The sequence below is a fragment of the Humulus lupulus genome, chromosome 8 (genome assembly GCF_963169125.1).
Source record: "Humulus lupulus chromosome 8, drHumLupu1.1, whole genome shotgun sequence".
NCBI classification, from domain to species: Eukaryota; Viridiplantae; Streptophyta; class Magnoliopsida; order Rosales; family Cannabaceae; genus Humulus; species Humulus lupulus.
The window spans coordinates 45527523-45555358 of NC_084800.1; the positions used below are offsets into that span (position 1 = coordinate 45527523).

The 27836-nt window shown below is 36.3% G+C and overlaps 3 protein-coding genes across 7 annotated transcripts; 2 read left to right on the plus strand and 1 right to left on the minus strand.

The window, feature by feature from the left end:
• Positions 1 to 1814: 1814 nt before the first annotated feature.
• Positions 1815 to 6240, plus strand: LOC133797041 (uncharacterized). The gene is made up of 11 exons (XM_062234801.1): positions 1815 to 2154; positions 2466 to 2660; positions 2765 to 2849; positions 3071 to 3146; positions 3385 to 3555; positions 3670 to 3772; positions 4020 to 4129; positions 4257 to 4346; positions 4463 to 4543; positions 4784 to 5611; positions 5797 to 6240. Exons 1-11 carry the CDS (start codon positions 1881 to 1883, stop codon positions 5887 to 5889), a joined length of 2106 nt encoding a protein of 701 aa, XP_062090785.1. The 5' UTR covers positions 1815 to 1880; the 3' UTR covers positions 5890 to 6240.
• An 11998-nt stretch (positions 6241 to 18238) lies between these two features.
• Positions 18239 to 20623, minus strand: LOC133797042 (uncharacterized). Its single transcript, XM_062234802.1, has 3 exons — positions 20222 to 20623; positions 19290 to 19381; positions 18239 to 18928 (listed from the first exon to the last, which is right to left on the minus strand). The coding sequence occupies exons 1-3, from the start codon at positions 20372 to 20374 to the stop codon at positions 18520 to 18522; spliced, it is 654 nt and encodes a 217-aa protein (XP_062090786.1). The 5' UTR covers positions 20375 to 20623; the 3' UTR covers positions 18239 to 18519.
• Positions 20624 to 22747: 2124 nt separating this feature from the next.
• Positions 22748 to 27106, plus strand: LOC133797043 (pentatricopeptide repeat-containing protein At5g21222-like). 5 transcript variants are annotated; one of them, XM_062234804.1, is made up of 4 exons: positions 22748 to 22883; positions 23987 to 24177; positions 24658 to 25569; positions 25884 to 27106. In XM_062234804.1, exons 2-4 carry the CDS (start codon positions 24115 to 24117, stop codon positions 26769 to 26771), a joined length of 1863 nt encoding a protein of 620 aa, XP_062090788.1. In that variant the 5' UTR covers positions 22748 to 22883; positions 23987 to 24114; the 3' UTR covers positions 26772 to 27106. The 5 variants fall into 5 exon arrangements, with proteins under 5 accessions (XP_062090788.1, XP_062090791.1, XP_062090792.1 ...); XM_062234807.1 differs by having other exon boundaries at positions 22770 to 22883; positions 23960 to 24177; XM_062234808.1 differs by having other exon boundaries at positions 22781 to 22883; positions 23897 to 24177; positions 24625 to 25569.
• The last annotated feature ends 730 nt before the right edge of the window (positions 27107 to 27836 follow it).

Below are 27836 nucleotides of genomic sequence, written 5' to 3' on the forward strand. Positions count from 1 at the left end.
GTGGAACCTTTTTTAAAAAAAAATCAAGGAATTCATTCAACAAGTAACACAAATCAAATCCAATACAATAGATCTTTGAAAAGTCATAATGACAAATCAAATTATCTTTTAGCAAACGACAACAAATGTCAATAAGATCGACATAATATGATATACAAATCAAAGTTATGGTCGTTAAAAAAATCCAAACTATTCGAGATAGTAGGCAATAGAAAATGCCAAAGGAAATTACTATTAATTCCTTCATAAGAAAAAAATACCAAAAAGGAAATAAATACAACAAAAACACGCCCAAAATAGTAAATCTAAAAACTAATCTTAGCAAAAGAACTAACATCAAGTTCTTGGATTGTCACCATAGGAGCAAAGCCAAAACTCGAGTTGAGATCCCATGTTGTCGCCGAAAGGAAAACCTACACACTTGAGACAAAAACAAAGTTTGAAGCTAAGAGAGAAAAGGGTCAACTAGACAGCTACCACCAGAGAAGCTCATTACCAACACCCACATGCAAAGCATTTCCTTCTTAGCAAGAGCACGACCAACACACAAACATAAACGTGAAATGTGGACTTAGAGATGTTGACAAAGAGGGGGCATTGCCCCTAGCAATGGGGATCTAAACCAATTCAATTAGGCCTAACTAATCCAAATCAAACCAATTTAATTACAATTTGATTGTATTAGGTTTGAAAAATTATATGTTAATTGGATTGTATGAGTTGACAAATTGAACTATCAAAATCCAATTATTGACTGATCCAATCCAATCTTTATATAAATATTTATATTTTATATAAATATATTTATTTTAATAAATTTTATTGGTTGTCTTATAATGGACCCTTCAACACCATTTTTCTAAAACCCCTAAAGAGACTAAAAAATACACCCATTTAATTTAGTCAGCCACTTCCATCTTTCAACACTCGTCTTATTTTTCTTTTTTGAGACTTACATTTAGTTTCAATAGTTGTGTATTTGTGTTAGCTACTTCAAACTTTCAGCTTTAATATTATATTTCAGTGTAAAACTTATAATATTGACGACTTTATATAAATTACAATCCAATTAAAATAATTAAATCAATCCAAATACTAATTGGATTGAATAATGACTTCCAATTTTTAATTGAATTTGATTTGGTAGTTATAGATTAAATTAGATGTCGAACCTTACTTGCCCCATTCAAATTTTTTTTTTACATACTATTTTTTAAAATAATACCTATTTTTTTTCTTTAAAAAATCTTGTACTTGGCCTCCCTAAAAAGAATCCCATGAATCAAATTTCTCCCTCCCCGTGCACTAGCCCAAAAAAGAGAAGGTGTAGTTTTCTAAAGGGAGGGGGGAAGTTTTTTATATGGTGAAAGGTTTATTGAGTGATAAAGTAGCAAGGATGAAAAATACTATCTATATTGCAAAGGATAACACCATAACCACGGTAATTGTTGAACCTAAAATTTGATTGACTTTATTATTTTCTGTAATTGGTTTACATTTTTAATAATTAGTTATTTATGTGACAAAATGGATGAACTTAATAAATTATTAGTATTGTTCTAAACGAAGAAGAAAGGCAATATCTAACCAACTAGGAAAGGAAATATTTATGTTGTCTTTTTAGATGAGCATTCTGGTTGACTAGAAGAACCATGTTCAAATGTTGGATTCAACGGTAATGTTCTCTTGATCTCTTGAACTATTTGAATATATATATATAATGTTAGAAATACGAATGACATTATAATAATAAATAAACGGCATTAACATGGAAGGAAACGACAACGCATCTCATTGTTGTGGGACTGACAAAACGACACAAATATAGGATGAGGGTGAGGGTGTGAAATCCAGAGCATTCTGCTGTGCTGCAGCACTAAATGGCGCGAGGGCTGATTCTCCCGTTGCGAATGGAAACCATGGCATTTGCCGCCACTCCACAATTCTCTTCCATCACCAGAATACCACTCTCAGTACGCACTATCCCATTTCTTTCTCATCTTCCTCTCTCTCACTCCCTTCCTTCTCTCCGCTGCTACTCCCTCTCTGCTTCTTCTTCTTTGACCACCCAAGACGCTATCGACATGAACAAGTATCAGGAAGCTTTCTCTAGACGAATAACCATGGCCGGCCTCAAACCCCACCATAGTATCGGTCGGTAAATCATTTTTCATATTTGGTTAAGGCAAAATTTTGCTAATTTATTTTTAGTCATGGGACGATATCGGGTTTATTTGAGCTTATTTTTGTTACCATAAAAGTTTAAATATTTTGGTGTCTGATAATTATCTACGCAGCTTGTTATTCTATGAAAAATACTGAAGCTTTATTCATGTCGTTTGTTTTTCTTTGTTATTGTTCTTTCAAGTAGGCCACTTTGATCGATATCTGTGAAATTACTGATTACGTAATGTGTCTAAACCACAAATTTAGCTTATATTGACGCTTTTTTATTTGGTATATAGCTCTGGGAGTCTCTGGAGGACCTGATAGTATGGCATTATGTGTTTTGTCTGCCCATTGGAAGACCAATGGCCTTAATACAAACCGCGATTCTGATGGCTTTGTAAACGGGCTTTTGGCTATAATTATCGACCACAGCCTGCGTGCTGAGAGCAAAGAGGAGGCAAACATTGTTTCTAGTCGAGTCTCTACAATGGGTATATTCAATTTTGTTGATCTGTTGTTTTGGTTCTTACGGATAATGTGCTTTATTTGGTTATAAATTGCTAGAATATAGATGGCTTACATGCACTTTGTGTAGGAATCAGATGTGAGATTGTCCAGTGTGAGTGGTCGGATGGTCGGCCTAAACAAGGTCACTTACAGGAAGCAGCTCGTGACATGAGGTGATTCCTTTTACTCTCTGAGGTTAATTGAAGAGCTTGTTTTTGTTTTTGTAAGTGAAAATATGGTGGAAATTTTTTTCAAGGCAGTATTTTGTAAAGACTTCCACCTTATTTCCTTTTGAAAACAAAAGTTTTACTAAGCATCCGATTGTAGTAGAATACTTTTCTGTGTTATGATGAAGAGTAAATTATGATTCTTTTGAAGGGGGTTTGGATTTCAGGTATCAACATTTTCAGAAAGTTTGCATCCAGAACCAGATCAGCGCTTTACTTTTAGCACATCATGTGGATGACCAGGTTTTGTTCAGCATCATTTTAGTTAAATCTTTGTCTAGATACCTTTGAAAAAAGTAAATCTACCTTCTGGTATAAACAGTAATTTATCCCTTAATTTTAGGGGTTACATTGTTTTAATTTTGACATTGATATTTGAAAGTGATAACATGTAATTAAATAGTTTTCATTTTCGGCCTATTTTTATTTATTTTGAAGGCTTAAAAATGTTAGAATTAATGATTTCTGAGACACACTGCAGGCTGAATTATTTGTTCTTAGACTATCCCACAACAGTAGTGTGCTTGGACTCGCTGGAATGCCATTTATGTCTCAAATTTTCTCCTCGTACACTCATTCTTCTGATTCAAAAGATTATGGCATCCTTCTTGTGCGACCACTCCTGGATTTTTCCAAGGAGGACATGTACAAGGTTTGTACAGAAGAGTGTTTCCATCCTTCTTTCTTACTTGTATTTTTTTAAGGACTGTTATTGATTTTGGGATTAAAATTACCATGCTATCATTTTATTTGATTTCTGTTGCAGATATGTCAAGGAGGTCAACAGACTTGGGTGGAGGACCCTACAAATCAAAGCCTTCTATATGCCCGTAATAGGATTCGAATGTCATTAAGAGACTATTCATCATGTGAGTTTTACTAGGTGTGTTTCCAAGTTTCAGATTAATGAAGGCTTTAGCTTAAAAATTTCTAAGTATCAGATTAATGAAGACTTCATCTTAAAAATGATCTCTGCCTCACGTTAATTTCTAATCCAAGCTCTCTGTTAATGTTATAAATGATATCTCCCTAATCAGTAATAATGTATGGATTTTTCTGTTTACCTAATACAAGCTTGTCAATGTTGGTTGGATAACTAATCTTTTTATTTTTCAGATAGATTTAATTCTGAGCTGCAAGCAGTTATATCTGCTTGTCAACAAACACGGTCATATGTTGATAATGTTTGCTCCTACTTGATAAATAAAGCAGTAACAGTAACAGATGTAAGCGTCCTTTAACTGTGCATACCTGAAAACCATTTATGCATACTGATAAAGTATGATGGCTTATTTTGAGACTTTAATATTTTAAAACACTTTGAAGAAGATTCATTTGGCCTTACTGTTTCAGTTTGGCTATGCTGTCATTGATTTAGAGATCTTAAATCCTTCAAAAATTGAAGTCATATGCCTCTCAAAGTTCATTGCATTGATTTTGCAGGTACTTTAAATCTTATCTTTATGAGTTTTATCACATCTCATCTACTTTCTTTTTTTAAAAAATAAAGATTTTGGTGATACCAATTCACTTTTTGGTTCTGTTCTCTGAATCTGCAGTTCATCTCGCAAAGGAACAGGCCAATTAGAGGCAGTACTTCAAAATTGCTGCTGGACTACATGCGTACTTTTCCATGCAGGGTACTGCTTGTTCTGTCATTCTAGTTTTTTCTTTGCGCATTACTGAAAGAGCTGTTTCTGGAATATTAATTATGATTCTTAGTTTTCAGTTCTTGCTTGGTTAATGCTGAAATTTTATGTTGTCATGTTAGCTTTTGATGTGCAAACATCTGAACCAGATATTACTCTAATTTTTTCTGTCTTTTCCTTTTCCATTTCATTTTTTATTTGGTTTTATAATTCTGCTTTGGCTATACACAGACTTCCCTTACAGCAGCTGGTTGCTACCTTTGTCCAGCTCCTGCATCTAGAGGCACCAAAGCCCTGGTTTGCTGTTCTGCTGACTGTCCTCTGCCTCAATCAATTGAGTTCCTCGATGCACAGTCATATACAAATCATCAACACCATACTGCAGATGATATAGAGCAAATTTTAGCTGATAGCAAATCGCATTTTAGCCGTTTGGTTCCAGATGCATCAGAAGTGCATTTTTTGGACACTGCCTCTGAATCAGTTCTAACTAAAGCTAGAAGGCTCAATATGCTTAGTGAGTCAACATACAAGAACATAATTTTATTGCAAAGTGAAGAGGTCAAACATTTCAGGTCGAAAAAGAAAGTAGTACCAGAAAGTGAATCAAAAGACAAAGTAAAATCTATTAGTATGTATTCTGAACCACTTTGCCCTGGGCAAATTTGTTCCTTCATGAACCGATTCTTTGTCACATGGAAACCGAGCAAAGAAATTCCTGTCAGTGCAATATCTGAGAAAGCTGATTGCCATGATGATATGGGAGGGGGAACTTTGTGCTGTCATTGCAATGCTTGTGTGGTTGGGAAGGACATGGTACCTGAGGTGCGCCACATGTGCGAATCTGACTGGCTATATCTTGCTGACTTGTTGAAGAGTCCCATTTCAGAAAATTCTCAACAGAAAAATATAGTTTCAACAGATAGGACTAACATATGTTTGGATCACGCAAGGGTTTCAGCACAACGAGCTCTTTTGATCCTAAAATCTATCCCAGCTGCTGCCAGGAGAGGCTTACCTGTCCTAGTCAATGATCAAGGACTTCTACTAAGCATCCCGGTATTATATCTAATCCTTTCGCATTGTCCTTGTATTTTTTTGGCCTCAAAACCAGCCACATGTTATTTAATGTATTCAGATGCTATTGATTGTCTAAAAAAAGAAAAAAAAAAACTTTTTGGCTGGGATTTGGACTGTCTTTTGCAATGTTATTAAAACTCTAACAAGACCTAATTTCTTGACAGAGCATTGGCTTCAAATACTGCCCTCGCCTAGATGTAGCTGCAGTATTCAAGCCAAGAGTTCCCCTCGGCGGAGGTCATAGTTTGTTCGTATAGTAACTGTAAATTCAGACAGGGTTATGAACCAACCACAGAATGAACAGTAGCACTCGGGAAGTAATTTGCATGAGCAGCTTCTTCGCCAACAGACCACTTTCCTGTGGTAGAAGTTAGTTACATTGCTTCAAAACAAGATCATGAATTGGCAATCAGACTATAATTATTAAGACAATCATTACCAACAGCGGTTTGCTGGTATGATAGACATGACTGGTTCCCAGTCACGCTGCAAGCCCCAACCCGTCTCTCACTTTGTCACATTGGCAGAGTAACTTTTTTTCTTTTTTCTTTTAACATATTCCCGTTCTGTAAATTATTTTTTAACTAATACAGATTTTTCTATCGCAAGTGTAGGGTGTATTGCAATATAGTTTTAATTTAAATGATGTCGAACCACAGGGATTAAATATTTAATTTCACCAATTGTTATAATTTTTTAAGTTTATAATTTTAATTAGAAAATTCAGCAAATAAATTAAACAAGAAAATAACAAAATGAAATAACAAAATAATAGAAGATAATGATTTTGGAATATGTTTAGATGAATGAGGAATGCACTAGCATAACGATTTTACTATCTTAAATTATGAACCATGGTTTCTTTATTATCCTAATTAGTTTTCTTCATTTGTAATCTCTAGAATTCTAAATGTAATGTATCCATCTCTCTCAAGCATACATGCGATATCTCTATTCGCTATTAATTAATCAAGAATTCATTAAGCAAGTAATTTTTTTAAGTTAAATTCATAGAGTCCAAGTGTAGAGTCCAAGAACTTTACTTAGCTAAGATAGATAATAGTATGATAGTATTTATAGCATTATCTTTGTTACTGTGGATTTTGGTTCAGACCGGGAATTATTTGGACACTCATAGTAGTACTTATAGATTTTCTAAGTTTAACCTATAGTTTAAGAATATTAAGTATAACCTAAGATTTGATTAATGTGACTGATATTAAGGATTATATTATTATATTATAAGGTTTAGACATCAACCAATAGGATTTTAAGCACATGTTTTGAATGGTAATTAAGGATTAAGATTTTTGAGGATTAAATATAATAAGGAGTAAAGTTTGAATGTTATAGGGTCAGTCAGCAGCTTTGAGTACGTTGAGGGCTTAGTCAAGGCTGTTTAATCCATTCAAACCTAGCTAAAAATGTGTAATTTCGTGTTTAAATATTCAGCGTATGCCGATATATCGCAGCTATAGGGGGCGATATGTCGCAGCACGTAGATACGGAAAACACGAAACGATGCACGGTCGCCTCGGGCATACTGGCCCAGGCGATATATCGCCTACAGGGGGCGATATATCGCCTCCTTCAGCATGGATTCAAACTCTTTTGAATTCATTTCCTTTCAGCCATTCAAACTCCTTCAACAGTCCAGCATCTTGTGAACGAGTCTTCAGCCTCTGCTGAACGATTATTCAAATGATTTTCACCTAAAAAGCCATTATTTTTATTCAAGTAAAATCAAGATATTTTCATTCCCAAACTCTATAAATAGGACCTAGTACCCAGCCATTATTCACCATTTGCTCTAAGTTCAGAGGCTGCTAGTGTTAAGTGAGTGTGAGAGTGTAAACACTTGGTTTGGGGAAAAACTATAAGCTTAAACATCATAAGCTTATCAAACACTTTGGGAAGTGAGTTCTATAGTATTTCGGTGAAGGTTAGAGTGATCTTGCAATCTTTGAGGTAAACCCAAAACTCTAGTTCCTTTCTGTATTTTATGTTATTTCCTTCCTCAAAACCTTCTACTCAGTCCCCTAACCTTATTCTTATTTTGGTTAGGGAATCCAAGCTTTTAAGCATATAAGTCGGTAAGCATGTTTTCTATGGTTTAGTCTTTCCATCTCTTTCATTTCATCTCCTTTCTTTAGACTCACTCTTTCTTATGGTTTTAGGAGTGTTCCAAAAGTCCCAACTCAGTCCATAATCTCGGTAACTTTGGTAAGGAAAATAGGCTAGAATCTATATGTTATGTGCTTATGTTATCTATATGTTTTATGTTATTAAAAGTGTTATGATATGTATATGTGTATGTTTGTAGGCTTGGGCATATGACCCATATGGCTAACAAGACCCCAAATGGGTTATGGGCATATGACCTACTTAGCTAGTAGGACCCCACTAATCCCATGGGCATATGCTTGTTTAGTCTATGGGACCCCAAGTAATAATGGCCATTATAATAAGTGAATTATGTGTTATGATATGTCTTTACGTTATTATGAAATTATGTTTATGTTTATGACTATGTGTTAGATTTTTCCTTGCTGGGCATTAGGCTCATTCCTTTCTGTTTATGTGCAGGAAATAAGCTTTAGAGGCGGAAAGATTCGTGACGCTTAGAGGATGTGTATCGATGGTGAATGGAGTCAAGGGGCCGAGCGTTATTCGATTCGAGGATGTAGTCATGTTTATGTTTTTATGGTTTTAAATGTATTTTCCGCATTTTCTATGTAAATCTTTTTAGTTTTTAAGTTATTTTTGTTTTAAAGACAATGGGTACCCATATCCTACTTATTTTATGAAAGTAACCTTTGTTTCCATAAGTTTTCAATATAATTATGGTATTTCCGCAAAAATGTAAGTTTTATGTATAGATTCGTTAATGGTCCAAGTAGTCTAGATTAGTGGGTCGTTACAGTTGGTATCAGAGCAAACGGTTCCTTCGCATGAAGTTCTCCTCGATACACATGCTCAAAGCTCCGAATCGGACCGCCAAGTAAGTGTTTAAGTTACAAGTTACAAGTTACTTTGTCTATGTGTATAGCTAACGACTTTAGTGTTTATGTTTCAGTTAAGAATGAATGGAGCTTTAAGCAATGAGGATATCCGAGCCATTAAGGCTTTAAAAAGAATAAGGGAGCCAAGAAACACCATAGGAGCACTAGAAAAGATCACTCAAAGATTGATTTTGTTCCACAAAGAGATAGGTCACCTTCAAGAGTCTAAGCAAATCATGATGAGAGCTGCAGAACAATATGTCCTAGTAATTAGGCTTTTAAAAGATTTTCCGTCAGCAATTTTAACTTTAGAAGAAATATGGGAGAATATAAATAATGACGATGACTTACAAGCAGCCCTAAGATATTATTCTCTCATACTTAAGTTCACCTATGATTTAGAGTTTCAATTCACTAATGAGCAACAACATAGGATCTTCTTAAATCTTCCCCGAGGAAATTTTGAGGCTCAAGACAATGATGATTATAAGGAGATAGATAATGATATGCTAGATGAAGGATCGGATGTAGAAGATCCCGATTTTTAAGAATAGCTAGTTTTTTCAATGTTTGTTTTGTTTATTTCTTTATTTTATGATTGTAATAAGTGAAAATTATTATTATTTTTTTTTTTCCAAATTAAGTTCATGTTATTTTATTTTCATGTATGAGTTTGATTTTTTTCGCAATCATAATAAGTAATAAATAAAATGAATAATGACTAAGTTCAGTGAAGGTGGATACAAATCAATGAACCAAGTTTCCTTATTGAGAGTTAGGGGGCCTTAGTAGTGGGAACGATTTTACTGATCCCAGCCCTTCCTCAATATGGTTAACTTTGGAACAAAGATAAGTTTCGAGCCTGAGAATTAAGTCATATAGGATGATTAGAAACACACCTAGAAAATAAAGATGACTTGTTTTTCTAAGTATAGAAACCCACTCTAATAATAAATAAAGACCTATATAATTTTTCATAAGAAGTCATAATAAATAGGTCCGAGATATGTTTGTTTTAGAATAAGTTTTTGCCTTAGAGCCTATTAGGGTAAAGTTCTAACAAATTCTCGACTGTTAGAACTTTTGGTGAAGATGTCGCTCCGAAGATCTGCACGCACCAACGGAAACGCCTCCAACGTTGTTCCAACGATCAATGATGCCCTCCAGTTCGCAGAAGAGGAGTGCGTACTACTACTAGCCGCAACGCGCCGACACCGTCAGCTGACAACACCGCGGAAATCGCTAGACGGCGACAACAAGTCGAGGAACTCTTGCAGCAACAACGTCAACAGGCGCAGACTCAGCCTCAGCCTCCGCCACAACCGCAGTCGCAGCTACAACAAATGGCCCTAGCACCCCAACAAGTTGGTCCATATGGGGGATGGCCAGTGACGAACTACGCGCCACATCCAGTACCGAATATGGAGTCAGTGTATGAGAGGTTCCGCAAGCAGCTCGCTCCAAACTTCGAAGGGACTATAGACCCCTTTGAGGCAGAAGAGTGGCTAAGGAATGTGAAGCCAATTCTTACGCATGAACCTCAGTAATACGGACCGCATATCCTGCGTCTCGTCATTACTAAGGAAGGATGCCAGAATATGGTGGGACTTAGTTCAGCAGACTAACGATGTCACCACCATGATATGAACAAGATTTGTGGAGCCGTTCCACAAGAAGTATTACACCTCGGCAGTCATCGCTAATGGTAGAAGAATATGCTCGTCAGTTCAACAGATTAGTCAAGTTTGCACCAGAGTTGGTCCCAACCGACTTTACGAGGTTGACCAAGTTCGTCAGAGGACTTAGACCAAAGATGGAATTAGGGGTTAAGCTAGCAAACCTGGGAACTACAACAAAAAGGATTCAGAGGAATGCTAAGAGGGATTAAACGATGGTTCCAGACCAAAGTCTTTGCATTGACCCAAGGAGGAACCCATGCTAGTAACAAGCATTTATAGGTCAGATCATATCCTCAATAGTATATGTATCGCTAGATTGGTAGCTGTATACTCGTAGATCTCGTTAGGAATGATAGAAAAACTAGACAAACCTAGTGAAAGATTTAGAACTAGGTTTGTAACCGAGTTGCCTTCGGGCAAAGTAGTTCTATCATCACGAATAGTACGAGGCGTACCGATCAAGATTGAGGACATAGAACTAGAAGGAGACCTGATAGAGCTAGTGATCAAGGACTTCGACGTAATACTAAGCATGGATTGGCTAGCACGGCATGGCGCAACGATCGACAGCAAACGCAAGAAGGTGATGTTCGAGACTCCTGACGGCCAGAGACGATGCTTCATGGGACAAGCTTCAGGACTACGCACACCGTTAGTGTCATCTCTCAAAGCTCAGAGAATGATGGAGAAAGGATGCCAAGCATTCTTAGCCAGCATCACGAATGTGGAGAAGGAGACATCACTCAAAGTTGGAGATGTTCGGGTTATACAAGAATTTCCAGAAGTTTTCCCCGATGACTTGCCAGGATTGCCGCCAAATCGAGAAATAGACTTCACGATAGAATTAGTACCCGGCACCGAGCCTATCTCTAAGGCACCATACCGGATGGCACCTACGGAACTCAAGGAGTTAAAGACACAGCTATAAGAACTCCTAGACTTGGGTTTCATTAGGCCAAGCCATTCACCATGGGGAGCTCCGGTACTATTCGTGAAGAAGAAGGACGGAAGTATGCGCATGTGCATAGACTACCGTGAGCTGAATAAAGTGAACAAATACCCGCTACCTCGGATTGACGATTTATTCGATCAACTCCGAGGCGCGACTGTATTTTAAGGTCCGGGTATCATCAGCTCAAGGTAAAAGGAGAAGATATTCCTAAGATAGCCTTTAGGACTCGTTATGGACATTACGAGTTGGTTATGTCTTTTGGTCTTGCTAACACACCAGCTGCGTTATGGACTTAATGAATAAGGTCTTCAAGGATTACTTAGATAAATTCGTCGTTGTATTCATCGACGATATCTTAGTATACTCCAAGGATGAAGTAGAGCACGAGGAACATTTGAGGATGATTTTGATGCGATTGAAGGAGCATCAACTCTACGCGAAGTTCAAGAAATGCGAGTTTTGGCTCTCACAAGTGGCGTTCCTCGGGCACATCTTATCGAAAGACGGAGTTGCAGTAGATCCATCGAAGGTAGAGGCCGTGAAGGATTGGCCTAGACCAAAGAACGCGTCAGAAATAAGAAGCTTCTTAGGGCTAGCAGGTTACTATAGAAAGTTGTAGAGGGCTTTTTCTAAGATAGCCACTCCACACACCAACCTGACCCGGAAGCAACAAAAGTTTAACTGGAACGATAAGTGTGAAGAAAGCTTCCAGTTGCTTAAAGATAAGCCTTGCTCAACACCAGTACTTAGTGTACCGACACCCGACGATAAGTTCGTTGTCTAATGCGATGCATCAAAGCTAGGATTGGGAAGCGTGTTGATGCAAAAACGACAAAGTAATAGCCTTCGCCTCACGTCAGTTGAAGGAGTATGAACAACGCTACCCAACTCACGATATGGAGTTGGCAGCGATGGTCGATGCAAATCTGGCACCATTATCTTTACGGAGAACGGTGCGAGATTTATACGGACCACAAGAGTTTAAAATACTTCTTTACACAGAAGGAGCTCAACATAAGGCAGCGCAGGTGGATAGAATTAGTCAAGGATTACAACTACGAAATCCTATACCACCCAGGGAAGGCGAACGTAGTTGCCGATGCGCTTAGTAAGGAAAAGCTATGGGAACTTAGCAGCCTTATCCGGAATTGAAAAGCCTCTATAGCAGGAGCTTATCAGTGCCGGAATAGATGTGATTATAGGCAAGCTGGCTTACTTGTCTATCCAATCAAATAGGACATACGGATTGGTCAGAGACATGAGAAATCGCTAGCACCACATATGGATGCAGTCAGAGAAGGCAAGACTACAGATTTCTCAATATCCAGACAAGGATTATTGAGATATAAGGATCGGGTATGCGTGCCAGACAATCAAAGTATTAAGAAGACGATCCTAGAAGAAGCGCACAACACCCCATACTCGGTTCATCCAGGGTCTACCAAGATGACTCATGACATCAAGGCAGTCTATTGGTGGCCAGGGATGAAGAAGGACATAGCGGAATATGTATCTAAGTGTCTGGTATGCCAGCAAGTGAAGGCGGAGCATCAGCGGCCTGCAGGATTATTGCAACCGCTTAGCATACCGGAGTGGAAGTGGGACGATATAGCCATGGACTTCGTGACGGGTCTGCCAAAGACAAATAAGCAGCATGATTCTGCTTGGATAGTCATAGATAGACTAACCAAGTCGGCTCATTTTCTGCCTGTTAAGACTTCTTATACGGCAGACCAATATGCAGACATCTACATCCAAGAGATTGTACGATTGCATGGAATCCCCAAGACGATAATGTCAGATAGAGGATCAGTATTTACGTCAAAATTTTGGAGAAACTTACAGATAGATATGGGTACTAAGTTAAGCCTTAGTACAACTTTCCATCCTCAGACAGATGGGCAGTTTAAGCGTACAATTCAGATCTTAGAGGTATGCTACGCGCGTGTATACTTGATTTCGAAGGATCGTGGAACAAGTACTTACCGCTGATCGAGTTCTCGTACAACAACAGCTACCAGTCAGCGATCGGAATGGCATCTTATGAGTTGCTATATGGACGAAGGTACCGATCACCGTTGCACTAGGACGAGGTAGGAGAAAGGCAGCTTCTAAGGCCCGAAGCTGTTAGACAAGCTTAAGAAGCAGTAGCGCTTATTAGACAGCGTATGCTTGCAGCTCAAAGCCGACAGAAAAGCTATGCGGATACCAAGCGATGCGATGTGGAATTCCAAGTTGGAGATCAAGTCTTCTTGAAGATATCTCCTATGAAAGGCGTCAAGCGGTTCGGGAAGAAAGGCAAGCTTAGTCCCCGATTCATAGGTCCTTTTAGATATTGGACAAAGTGGGACCAGTTGCGTATAGACTAGCCCTACCGCCAGCACTAGCCGATAGTCACAACGTCTTCCACATCTCGATGTTACGCAAGTATGTGTCAGACCCATCTCACGTCCTCAAGTACGATACGATAGCACTCCAGAAAGACTTAAGTTATGAGGAACAACCGGTTAGCATCCTAGATAGAGGGATGAAGTAGTTACGATTTAAGAGCCTTCCTATAGTCAAAGTCCTATGGAGCAATAGTTCTGAACGCGAGGCAACGTGGGAGTTAGGGGAGGACATGCAAGGCTGGTATCCGGAGTTATGTGATAAGTAAATTTCGAGGACGAAATTCTTTTTAGTAGGGGAGAATTGTAGAGTCCAAGAACTTTACTTAGCTAAGATAGATAATAGTATGATAGTATTTATAGCATTATCTTTGTTACTGTGGATTTTGGTTCAGACCGGGAATTATTTGGACACTCATAGTAGTACTTATAGATTTTCTAAGTTTAACCTATAGTTTAAGAATATTAAGTATAACCTAAGATTTGATTAATGTGACTGATATTAAGGATTATATTATTATATTATAAGGTTTAGACATCAACCAATAGGATTTTAAGCACATGTTTTGAATGGTAATTAAGGATTAAGATTTTTTAGGATTAAATATAATAAGGAGTAAAGTTTGAATGTTATAGGGTCAGTCAGCAGCTTTGAGTACGTTGAGGGCTTAGTCAAGGCTGTTTAATCCATTCAAACCTAGCTAAAAATGTGTAATTTCGTGTTTAAATATTCAGCGTATGCCGATATATCGCAGCTATAGGGGGCGATATGTCGCAGCACGTAGATACGGAAAACACGAAACGATGCACGGTCGCCTCGGGCATACTGGCCCAGGCGATATATCGCCTACAGGGGGCGATATATCGCCTCCTTCAGCATGGATTCAAACTCTTTTGAATTCATTTCCTTTCAGCCATTCAAACTCCTTCAACAGTCCAGCATCTTGTGAACGAGTCTTCAGCCTCTGCTGAACGATTATTCAAATGATTTTCACCTAAAAAGCCATTATTTTTATTCAAGTAAAATCAAGATATTTTCATTCCCAAACTCTATAAATAGGACCTAGTACCCAGCCATTATTCACCATTTGCTCTAAGTTCAGAGGCTGCTAGTGTTAAGTGAGTGTGAGAGTGTAAACACTTGGTTTGGGGAAAAACTATAAGCTTAAACATCATAAGCTTATCAAACACTTTGGGAAGTGAGTTCTATAGTATTTCGGTGAAGGTTAGAGTGATCTTGCAATCTTTGAGGTAAACCCAAAACTCTAGTTCCTTTCTGTATTTTATGTTATTTCCTTCCTCAAAACCTTCTACTCAGTCCCCTAACCTTATTCTTATTTTGGTTAGGGAATCCAAGCTTTTAAGCATATAAGTCGGTAAGCATGTTTTCTATGGTTTAGTCTTTCCATCTCTTTCATTTCATCTCCTTTCTTTAGACTCACTCTTTCTTATGGTTTTAGGAGTGTTCCAAAAGTCCCAACTCAGTCCATAATCTCGGTAACTTTGGTAAGGAAAATAGGCTAGAATCTATATGTTATGTGCTTATGTTATCTATATGTTTTATGTTATTAAAAGTGTTATGATATGTATATGTGTATGTTTGTAGGCTTGGGCATATGACCCATATGGCTAACAAGACCCCAAATGGGTTATGGGCATATGACCTACTTAGCTAGTAGGACCCCACTAATCCCATGGGCATATGCTTGTTTAGTCTATGGGACCCCAAGTAATAATGGCCATTATAATAAGTGAATTATGTGTTATGATATGTCTTTACGTTATTATGAAATTATGTTTATGTTTATGACTATGTGTTAGATTTTTCCTTGCTGGGCATTAGGCTCATTCCTTTCTGTTTATGTGCAGGAAATAAGCTTTAGAGGCGGAAAGATTCGTGACGCTTAGAGGATGTGTATCGATGGTGAATGGAGTCAAGGGGCCGAGCGTTATTCGATTCGAGGATGTAGTCATGTTTATGTTTTTATGGTTTTAAATGTATTTTCCGCATTTTCTATGTAAATCTTTTTAGTTTTTAAGTTATTTTTGTTTTAAAGACAATGGGTACCCATATCCTACTTATTTTATGAAAGTAACCTTTGTTTCCATAAGTTTTCAATATAATTATGGTATTTCCGCAAAAATGTAAGTTTTATGTATAGATTCGTTAATGGTCCAAGTAGTCTAGATTAGTGGGTCGTTACACCAAGGAATCTCTCAATCTCACAATCACTATGTCAAATCTTTCTATGTCCAATCTAAGTTTATCTTTCTCAAGCATAAACCCTAAATCTCAATTCATAATAATGATGGCCAAACATTAATATGAGAAAATTAAATCAAGAAGATATGAACAAACAAAAAGAATTTCATAAAGATAATAATAGAAGGACAATTCTCTTATAGGGGCTTCACTTTAAGCCCTATCGGTGGGGCTCTTAGTGTTTCTCGACCCGTGAACAGTTTTTGGCGCAATTTTTTTTATAACTGTGTATATTATAGCTATTTAAAGCATCTTGCAAATTTTCAGAAATTTCCGAATAGTTTACAATATCGAAAACTAGGTTCAAACATGTTGCTTTCCACACGTATAAAAAAAATTAGTCACGCGTGCAAGAACATGTTTGATCTTAGTTTTCGTTACCATAAACTATTCGGAATTTTCTAAAAATTTGCAAGATGCTCTAAATAACTTCAATATACACGGTCATAAAAAAAATCATGCCGAAAACTGTTCACAGGTCGAGAAACACTGAGAGTCCCACCGTTAGAGCTTAAAGTGAAGCCCCTATAGAAGATTGTCCAATAATAGAAACCTTAATTCAATAATCAAAATAGATCCATCTAGTACTCTAGCACAAAATGAGTTTAATTCTCCATTACAAACTTAAACACAATAGCAGAGTAATTGTTCATAATTAAAAACTAAAATATAAAGAAGAAGAAAGAAAGTAGATGTAATGATGGTGATGTTGATGAATTCTAGCCTTCGTTTTCCTTTCCAAGCGTGTAATACCAGGTCTAATCTCCTCCAAAATGTCATTAGAACCCTAATTATGTTTTTCTTTTTATATTCCCTCAAAAAGACCTTATTTGCCCTTCAAAATTCATCACTTAAACTTTTTGTACGGATGTAGGCATTGTTGTCCCTCGAACGGGCGCTGCTATGCTACTGGAAGGCCAAATACATGCTCTCTGTAACAATCAGGCGCTACATCCCTAATTCAAGTCAGAAATTGCGCTGCGTCCCCTGGTGGTGGTGCTGCAGCACCTGGGCGAATTCCTGGAATGCTGATTTTTCAGGACAAGGCTGCAGCGCTAGAACAAGGGGTTGCAGCCCTATTTCACATTTTTTCTCAGTTTCACTCTCATTTTGTATGAACTTCGCACCACTTCTCCTTGGACCCTACACATACACAACACAAGCGTAAAACCAAACAAAACAACCTAGACACCTACAAATTAAATATAAAATGACACTAATACGTGAATCTAAAATTCACTTATCAGTAACATAGCTCATCGAGCAGTAAATTTCATAATCTCAGTTATTGTTTTGGCTATGCTTTTTTTAAGCTATTTTTTTTAGCTTGTAGAATAAAAAAAAAGTATTTTTGGAAGTGTTTGGGTAAATAATAAAAAATTATTTTTTTAATTTAAAAGATTAAAAGGTTTTTGAGAAGCTCATTTCTAAATTAAAATAGTTTTCATAATTACTAAATTACTTCCAATTTCTTTTTTATTATTGATTATCAAAATATTTTACAAAAAACATTTCATTAATAAAGATCATAATATATGGTTGCCCATGCAGAAAAAATAAACTAAATCTTTCCTAAGAGCTAGACTCGAAGCTTTGTGGGAAACAATTGTGTTAGACTTTTAGTTGAAGTTTGTGTTAAATTCTCTTTCTATTGATTATTGTAAACAGTTTGGTAAGCAAGTATACTTATGTTAGTGATTTTGATATTTTTGTAATAGATTATGTCTGATTCTCATATTAATACATATTTCCAAAGTGTACTTTTTTTTTGGATTATACAATACGAGCCACCTGGTAGCCTTAGACTTAACCTAAGTAGGATTATATACAATATGAGCCAACTGGTGATCTTAGACTTAGGCTAAGTAGTTCCACACCTCTCCTTTTGTTGGGAAGTCAAGGTTTTTCAATTCCTCCCCCATTCCTATGTAATTAAAAAAAAAACGAGCCACCTGCTTCACAGAAACTTTATATATATATATATATAAAACTAATTATAATTAAATTGAAAAATCTACAGTTATGATAATAAGAAATGATGATAACGGAGAGAGAGGTTCTTAAAAATAAAAATGTTCTTGTAAGTGAGCAGCACAGTCCTATTGATACTGGCTCTTATCATCCCTCCAGTCTTCATCAACAGCGGCTAATTTTCACAAATAATGGTGTTCAGCAAAGTCCGATTTTGCATTTTATTCTGCTGCTGGTGTAATATTGCACGTGACATACATAATTAACTAGATACCAAGCTCATTGTTTCGAAACCACATTTTCTGTACAACTTATTCTCTCTATCATCTAACCAACCATTATACAAAGATGCTAATAACACTAAATAAAAGCCCGAATCTTTTTTGCCAAATAGAAAATTTTGCTCTGTTTTTTTATGTATTAGATATGAAGTCTGTTTACAAGTTGGGAACAAAGAAAAAAAAAAAGGAAAGAACGAAAAAAAGAATCATTCCCGAGATGCTGACTTGAAAAATCGAAGCCAGTAATTTTAGGAGAGACCAATTCTTTCACCCTCGATCAAACACTCTGTTACAATCTTTTTGGTGCGACACACGAAAAAGGGGTAATAGTGCAAGAGGATAGGAAGGAAAATCATAACCTTCCCGGACCTCCTCGTTCCTTGAAAGAGTTAAAAGACAACCATTGCTTCCAAGCAGCATCCTTTTGCTGCTCAACCCATGACAGAAAAGCACTATCCATCAGGCAGAAGATATTAACATAGAGTAGCTGATACCTTACTGGGACGTACCGGAAATTCACCACCTGAACAATTGGCCATATACCACCCTCCAAAATCAAGGCTGGGATGAAATCCCTCTTCACATCTTCCTTCACCTGTTGAACATTTTTTCCCATAGAAAAGCCCATGTATGTGAAAAATACAAACAGATCAAGCGGGCCAAAGATGATGCCATCCATTGCAACTTTAGTGGCCACAAACCGCAATGACTTTGGCTGTTGAAGAAGCTTAAACCTTAAAAACTTGTCTAAGCCTTCATACCTACAAGGTTTAATTATGTAACACCCTTAGGAACTTCAGTAATAAAAAGGACTCATCTTAAACTAAAAGCTCTCTTTTTTCACATATTTATGGCGTACGGGTATACTATTACACACCCTGCAAACTTGACTGCATTTCCCCCCTGCTTGTAAAGAGCAAGAAAATGCAATGTAGAGAATAATTTTGCAATTCAAAATAATTTAGCAAGAAAATAGAAACTACATATCTGAACTGATACTTAATTTATGGAGCAAAAATCACATCTATAGATGCTTTTTGAGGTTATGGGATGACGGTAGCTGCGGTTAGTAAACAAAGACCAAAATAACTGACCCCAAGTGAAAAGATAGGAAACACGAACCAGAAGTGGCCAACAGGTCCAACAAAACAAAAACCAAACGAACTTGTGATTGCTACTCGTTTCCAATTGACTTTAAAATCTGCATCTGCATCCTGAAACATTAAACACATGTTGTAATCTAACTTTTGCAAAGAAAATAATTCATAGGCAATGAGACTGGCCTGGCCTCAACAAAAAACAATGTCCTCAACCTGTTCCAAAGTTAGGAAAATAAATTTACAATAGTAGACAGTAGTTTACTTGTAGAGAAACAAAGGATGAACAAATGAACACAAAAACACAAGTTGAGATTGTCATATTGCAGCATACAAAAGTCCCCATACTAACTGATAGCGAGCGTCAACAGCAAACCTTCATGAGACTATCAGCTTGTATGTTAAAGGAGCCACTATTGCCATAGACAGAGGAGCATCATCATCACATAAAACTGTAACTGTCTTATATTTTATGGTACTGAAATTTTTTCTTTTAGCTAAGCATCAATATTTAAAGACTTCTCCCTCATATAATACCCGATACCTTCACATTCTGTGGCAAGAGTGTATGAAATATTGGTTTCCAGAACATCATTTCTGCATACAACTTTCCAAGAAATTGATCAAGAATTATTGCGAGTAAAAGGTATTGTAGGTTTCTTGATAGGTTACTTACAGAACCTCCCCAAGATATGTGAAATACCTCAACCCATCTGAAATACCTCAACTACAAGCTATATATCCCAACCAATCTCGGGGGATGTGGGCAAAGAATCCCTACCTAAATGGGCTACTTACAACTACCCAATACACAAATTATACGAGTAAAGAACAGAAAAGATCAAAACAACAACATCCAGATGAGATTAAAGGCCGTATGCAATAAGGGAAACACATAAAAGAACAAGAAAGGCGAAATAATGAATTGGGTTTTAGGTTTTTGAAATGGGTACTCACTGAAATTTTAAGGCGCCTTTTTGCGGAAGTGTGGGTGATGTATTGAGCAGCAATGTCACCGGCACCCCAGAGGAAGCCGGAGCTGATGACCTGGGTCTTCACCGGATGAAAAGCCAGGCAGTTCTGGTACCATTTCCACAGCCTTAGCATCATTTTGTGTCTATCTTGACGAAAGAGAGAAAAATGACAGGTATAATAAAAGAATAAAATGGTAAGATCTTTCCAAAAAAAATGGTAAGAGAAATTTAGGAAAAGAAATACTAAATTCGAGGGTTTGATAAAAAAAACTTCAGAGTTTGGGAGGCAATTCCTATTTTTATGACCCTTTTGTCAGAAAATGTATCAATTCATCTAATCTCATTATATTGTTTTTGCTGACTGACTTTATTTCGCTAGGGTAGGCGTATGCTGAAATTGAAAGATGAATCCAATATTTATTGATTTCAACCAAAATATCTAATATTTCTTTCCTTACTTTGTGTAAATAATATAAATAAACTAGTTCTTTTTTAAATAAAATAATCGAAATATCTTACTATTTTTTTATTCAATAGTTTTTTTATTTGTGATAGTCAAAATTGCTCTCTAGTTCAGAAGTTCTCATATATCTATCTGCTTATTTGGTCAAGGAGAAACCAATTTTGAATAGGAGTGTAAAACTATGGTGATTAATTTGTATAATTAATTAATTTTTAGGGTATTTGGCGGCGAAAATAATCAATATTGTCATATTTTTACATCCAATTTTTTTTAGCAGTGAAAATACTCAAACTCAATACAATTGTCTCTCTGTTACTACCCACACATTTACACTGTTAAATGGTAGTTACGTGACATTGACGTGGCCTGACATAAATGAGGTGTTATTGCCACCTTATTCCCACATAATTATTTTTAATAAAAAATTTATCTAAAATTTTAAAAATAATTAAAATAAAATATATTTAATTTTAAATAAAAATTAATTTAAATATTAAAAAATAACTAAAAATTTATAATTAAAATTAGATAAAAAATTTATATTATCTAATCTAAAATAATTTTTTAACTAATAAAAAAAGCTAACCCTAAATCACTTTCTTCTCTTCTTATTCTACCTCTTCTTGCACAATGAGAGGTCTTCTTTTTCCTCCATAGTCAAAGGTCGGAGGGGGAGCTTCACTATGCTGGTTGTGTCGGAGCTCAAGAGGCAAAGGGATGACTACACAAGGGGCTGGGATGCATTGGGTTGACTACATTGAAGGTAGGCATCGGGGCTGGCGAGGGACTAGGCTGCGCAAGTAGGCTTCTCTAGCTTGACTGTGTCGAAGGATGGCGTCAGGGCTGCCAAGGGGCTGGGGTGCCGACAATGGGTGAGGGTGCCGGTAATGGGTGGATTCAAAGGGGACAGATCTGTGTTTGTATGGGTTTTTGGGTTTTCTATGTTTGTTTGGTGATAAAAGCAAAAGAATGAAAGAAAAAATCTAAAAATTAGATTTGAAGGACTGAATGTTCAAGGTTTTGAATGAGAGATTGAAATTTTAAGTTGAATACATTGTGATGATTTGATTTTTCTTTGTTTGTTTTTTATTTTCATATTTGAAGAGAAAAAATAAATTATGTTTGGTTGGTGGGAAAAGGAGAAAATAAAAGAGTGTGGGAAAATTTTAAAGTTGTTTTATAAAATTTTATTTAATTGATAAATTATTTCAAAATTTTGTTTTATAATTAAATATATTTTATTTAATTTTAATTAGTGAAATGTAATTTTTATTTTATTTTTTTAATTCTTAAATGATTTTTTTATTAAAAATAATTATGTGACAATAAGGTGGCAATGACACCACATTTATGTCCTGCCACATCAATACCATGTAAGTACTATTTAAGAGTATTAATGAGTAGGTAATAACGGAGAGACAATTTATGTGGGTTTGAGTATTTTCACCCCTAAAAAAAATTGGATGTAAAAGTAAGACATTGCGAAAATATTGCGAATTTTTACCGCCAAAAATCCTAATCCCTTTTTCTAGATCAAACTAAAATTTGCCCCTATTTGGGATCTCCAAAACCAAAAATGATACATGAGAAAGATCTTAAAATGATTTTAACTTATTTGCACTTAAAAATTCACATCAATGGTATCAATTTCAATTCAGTGTGGAAAAAAGTTCCACGTTTCTGAGATATTTATTTTCCAAGTTCATCCATGAGAAAATAGAGAATAAAATATTGAGAATTGTACCAAACTATCTGGAAATCTTAGATCCCACAAATAAAATTTAATAATAATAATAATAATATTTGTAGACCAAAACAATCCCCCCACAAACTTAAAACGCTAAAACGACACCGTTCTATTCTCATTTCTTTGATATTATTTATTTTTCTTTAAATTATTGAACTTTAAGTATAAAAGCTGTCTTGGCGAAATGTACTCCACTGAATGGCTCCACTTGTAACTTTGTCAGGTTCTTTTAAGAGCCTAAAAAATTATCTTAAAATCTCTATTTGATAAATATATGTGGATAAGAGTATCCGGAGGATTGTCACAACACAAACATATGGCACTACACTACAATATTACTACTCGCTTCAGCTTCATGGTCCTCGTCCATAACTCGGCCACCAACCATGCAACTCCATTGCTCCTTCTAAGCTCTAGTACGCCACAGTTTAACAGGTACCAAACAAATCTCTTATTTTTTATCTTTGTTTGGGTCAAACATATTGCTTTAGAGTATTTTATCATGATTAAGCCTTCTTTTTCATGCATTGATGCTGATCAAAGTGAAAGTTCTGAACAACCCAGAAAGGATTTTGAGTTGAGATTACGATTCTGATCTCAAGCTAATAGTCAGATTATGGGAGTTGGGGTGTTAAATGCCTTTTGTTCTGTTAGCCCCTTTTTTGGTCAAACAATTGGGCACATAGTATTATAGCTATCTGGAATTGGGAATATATGTTTTTGCAAAATATCATTTTGGTACCCTCTGTTTTCAATAATGCTCATATGGTAACCTGTATTTTAAAATCGTACATAAATGTTACCCTAAACTCAGATTTGATATATAAAATTTTGTCAATATGATCAAACTGTCATCAGTTATATGTAATTATGTAATTAAATTTAAATTTATAACTTACATAATTGACAGCAATTTGATTAAATTGACAAAATTTTATCTATCAAATCTGAGTTTAGGGTACCAAATATGTACGATTTTAAAATAAAAGTACCATATGAGCATTATTGAAAACAGAGGTACCAAAATGATACTTTGCAAAAACATAGGTACCAAATGAGTATATTCCCTCTGGAATTTGGGAGTGGCCTTTTCAAGCCTATAATATAGGATTGGTGAATTGGGGTGCTGGTCTAATTTGACTTAGTTCTGGTCTTAGCTAACTTCCAGAGCTCAAATACCTTCTGAAATGCCAAATGGCATTCTATTAGCACCTTCACTAATTATCCTTTAGGAATTTAGATGGATTCCACAATTTTATCTTTGTGTGTGGTTTTAGATACGTAAAAATTGTACGAGTTTATCTTTGTCTGTGGTTTTGTTAAAATACTTGGTGAGTTGTTACTGCAATTGTGCCATAAATCAGCAGCTTGCCAAAACAAACTATATTAGTACATTTAGCTTATTCATTGTTCCAACTACATGTGGCATGTTCATATGTTCTTCATAGGTCCATTTTGAAGAATATGTCTCTCTAATTATCTCTGCAAAATCTAAAGGTTGGGTGAAAAAGAATTCCCTGGTATGGTCTTTTTTGCAGAAGAATTCTCTGTTGTGGTCTGGCAGTTAACTTTGACATTTTTCAAGGGAAGAAGGTGGTTGACTGAGACTCGGGTGCTGGTGGGAGGAGGAGTGGCAGGAATTCTCTGAAAGGGTTAGTGAATTAACATGGGTAGACACCAAGATGGAACAATTACAAGCAAGGAACTGGTTCAAACATCTCCAATTATGGTAAGATTACAGCAACTAAATTGTTATAATATCCGTTGGCATATGTAAACTAGCTTTTCTTTGAATTATGAGAGCTTATCTAAATCCACCAGTTTTTCTACTTTGCTGATCATTGCTTTAGCTTTCTTTAATTTTGACATAACTTCAAATACTATGTTCATAGGACACTGTTTTGCTTGACTATCTATATGGGATATTTTGGTAACACTACACGCTATTACCTCAAGTTATTTTGTATAAAATGTATTGACATATGTTGTCAATATGCTGCCTTTTACTAGGCTTGAGCATTAAATCCAGAAATATGGTTTTCTGAAGCAAACTCTGGAGAAAAATTAATATAAATTGAGTTTTCAATAGTCAACTAAAACAGCAAAATTAATGGTGTTAGATTTTGTCCCTTTAAGATTTCTTATTTACATAATAACATCATTATCGCATGCCTAGATGCTGCAAATGGTTAAATTCTGAACTTTGTAGGAACCAAGTTTGCACAAGAAGGACCAAGTACAAGTGTTTGCGAATTCTGTAGATTCACATATTCAATCATGCTGCCTCATCTGTTTGGGGAACAACAGTTGCCGAACTGTTCGTTCAAGAACAAAACTAATGAGTGTTTTGATCGAAAAGAAAAGGCCCCATGAAGTCCAATCCATTTTCAACAGTTTAATAGAAGAAGGACACAGGCCAACCGTAATAACATACACAACACTTATAGGAGCGTTGACCCGCCTGAAACGATTCAAGTCCATTCCTCGAATCCTTTCTAGACTCAAAGAAAATGGTATGAAGCCAGACATAATACTTTTCAATGCAATGATAAATGCTTTTATAGAATCTGGGAAGGTAGACGAAGCCATGAAAATCTTTCAGAAAATGGAGATGAATGGATGTAAGCCAACAGCTAGCACTTTTAACACCCTGATTAAAGGATATGGTATAGCTGGTAAGCCTGAAGAATCTCTAAAATTGCTAGAGATTATGTCAAAGTATGGAAATGTAAAGCCCAATGATAGAACCTATAATATTATTATTAGAGCATGGTGTAACAAGAATAATATAGATGAAGCATGGAATGTGGTGTATAAAATGGTTGCATCTGGAATACAACCAGATGTTGTCACTTATAACACTTTAGCAAGAGCTTATGCTGAGAATGGGGAAACATTTATGGCTGAAAGGATGATCGTGGAGATGCAGAACAACAGAGTTCGCCCCAATGAACGAACTTGTGGCATAATAATAAATGGATACTGTAAAGAAGGAAATATGGAAGATGCCTTAAGTTTTATGTACAGAATGAAGGAGCTTGGGGTGCATCCAAATCTTGTCATTTTCAACTCTCTTATCAAAGGCTTTCTAGATGTTACAGACACAGATGGAATTGATGAGGTCAGTTTTAAACTCTTAATACTTTTTTTTTCTTTTTTGCCTACTCTCTCCCATTATCTCCTGTCAAATGGAACTTTTACAAAGAGCTCAAAAGTGATAACTCACTAAGAAGCAGTCTACGTTTCTGCTATCCATATTTTTTGGTTTCTATTTACCTCCGCAAGTCCACGATAATAACAAGACTAACTTCTATCATTAGAGAGAGTATTAGTATTTTATGTTGTTCCTGACAGTCAATAGTTCCCATTTTGAACACACACTTTCCCGGTATATGCTTATGACATAATCACTTACTATAAGCATAAAATGTACAGGCATTGTCATTGATGGAAGAATTTGGGGTCAAACCAGATGTTATCACATTTAGCACCATCATGAATGCATGGAGCTCTGCAGGGCGCATGGACAAATGCCAGGAAATCTTCAACGACATGATGAAAGCCGGCATAGAACCTGACATCCATGCATTCAGCATTCTTGCAAAAGGCTACGTGCGTGCTGGTGAGCCTGGGAAGGCCGAGTCGCTTATGTCTTTGATGAGCAAATCTGGCGTGCATCCAAATGTGGTAATCTTCACGACCATTATAAGTGGTTGGTGCAATGCAGGCAGAATGGAGCGTGCCACAAGAGTTTATGAGATAATGTGTGAAATGGATATTTCTCCCAATCTGATAACTTTTGAGACTCTAATATGGGGATATGGAGAAGCAAAACAACCATGGAAAGCAGAAGAATTGCTCCAAGTTATGGAAGAAAAGGGTGTTCGCCCAGGAAAGAGCACTGTCCGGCTTGTTGCTGAGGGTTGGCGCTCTATCGGTTTACTCGCTGAAGCCAAGAGAATTCTAAATGAAGCAGAAGAAGATAGGGAAGTTGTTCCACAAAATCCAAGTGAAGATATACCTATGGAGAGTATGGAGGCAAGTTATAAGAAGCAACATCTGAGGGCTTCTGGTTCTAATATTTTGCAGGTTCCTGGACTAGTTGCTGAAAAACCAAATGCTGCTAACGTCAGAAGCCAGATGGTTTCGAAGGGTTTTGAGTTTTCATCTGAAAGCAGGCAAAGTGCTGCTAAATCCATTTTTCTTTCTCATTCAAGTTCATTTAGAGTGCAAGCTTTGATTATTTGTAGAAGGCAACTGCAGGGTCTGGCTGGACTACAAGGGAACTTTGTAAATACATGTAGATTGGTCTTTATAAACTGATGGGGGAAAGGAAACACAGGTGAATGGAGTGATCCCATCTTTGATCCAAGATGAAACTCTGTCCTGCCGGAGTCGATTTCATTGATTCTCTCAAATTCAGAAATCTTGATGATTCTTTACTAAAGTTGAATATTTGACATGCAGGATGTCAAAATATGCATTCAATTCAGTTGCCAGTTAAGTCTTCTACGTAATCATGTAATTTGCTTCCTGAAATGTATATGGTGTTAATTCAAGACAACATGACAGTTTTGTCGATGTCTTTATACAATTAACGAGATACTTTTTTTTTTCCGCTTTGGAATCAAAAACTCTGACCCCATTTGGTTTTTTTATGTTTGAATTAATTATAAAGACAATTAGCTATAATTTTAGTATGTCATTGCCTTTGTTAATGTTCGTCGAGAGACTTTCATGCCACTAAGTTGGCCTAAAATAGTAGGACAAATGAGTCCGCAAAAAACACTACAAATATAATATAAGTTTCTTGTCAATTTGTTTTTTTACTGTCACCAAACTCTTCTTATTTTATATTTGTATTAAACACTACCAGGTATAAGAACTCAACAATTCGCTAAAACCACCAACTATCTAAATATAGAAGCATTGATGCTGGTGATATGGGAAACAGGCAATCTACTTCGGTTTACTTCAAGCTCAAGTTTGCATCTAGCTCAAGTATAGAAGAATTCGGAGGTTTGGCAAATGTTATTTGTGTGGCACTATAGTTAAGATTCCTCTTGCATGCTTTAGGATATCAATTTGAACAACATATTTGCATTAATTAATCATCACGTGACATAGCATAGTCTAGTTCAACATGACCGAACAACACATTAGCGGAATTAAATCGAATGTTCTTAAAGTTTAGACATTGTGACATCTATTTCCCAACTTGGGGAAAGTTTAAGCCAGTTTATAGACACACAAAATGTTCAATTAGACACGACACGAGCATCTGTAATGTATGCATGAAGTCAAGGGAACTTTCTATGCTAAGGCCAGTTGTTTCCTCCGCTCCAAGTAGGAAGTACGATAAAGATTGATGTCTTTCTCGAATTCAAT

What these genes read in the sequence shown, in the direction of transcription:
- LOC133797042 (XM_062234802.1), bottom strand. Translation starts at nt 20,374, where the DNA reads ATGATGCTAAGGCTGTGGAAATGGTACCAGAACTGCCTGGCTTTTCAT. An exon ending in AAAGGCGCCTTAAAATTTCA is followed by an intron (nt 19,382 to 20,221) that starts GTGAGTACCCAT and finishes TTAATGTTTCAG; the next exon opens with GATGCAGATGCAGATTTTAA. An exon ending in GGACCTGTTGGCCACTTCTG is followed by an intron (nt 18,929 to 19,289) that starts GTTCGTGTTTCC and finishes TAAACCTTGTAG; the next exon opens with GTATGAAGGCTTAGACAAGT.
- LOC133797041 (XM_062234801.1), top strand. Translation starts at nt 1,881, where the DNA reads ATGGCGCGAGGGCTGATTCTCCCGTTGCGAATGGAAACCATGGCATTT. An exon ending in CAAACCCCACCATAGTATCG is followed by an intron (nt 2,155 to 2,465) that starts GTCGGTAAATCA and finishes TTTGGTATATAG; the next exon opens with CTCTGGGAGTCTCTGGAGGA. An exon ending in ATTAAGAGACTATTCATCAT is followed by an intron (nt 3,773 to 4,019) that starts GTGAGTTTTACT and finishes TTTATTTTTCAG; the next exon opens with ATAGATTTAATTCTGAGCTG.
- LOC133797043 (XM_062234804.1), top strand. Translation starts at nt 24,115, where the DNA reads ATGGGTAGACACCAAGATGGAACAATTACAAGCAAGGAACTGGTTCAA. An exon ending in TTCAAACATCTCCAATTATG is followed by an intron (nt 24,178 to 24,657) that starts GTAAGATTACAG and finishes TGAACTTTGTAG; the next exon opens with GAACCAAGTTTGCACAAGAA. An exon ending in ACACAGATGGAATTGATGAG is followed by an intron (nt 25,570 to 25,883) that starts GTCAGTTTTAAA and finishes TAAAATGTACAG; the next exon opens with GCATTGTCATTGATGGAAGA.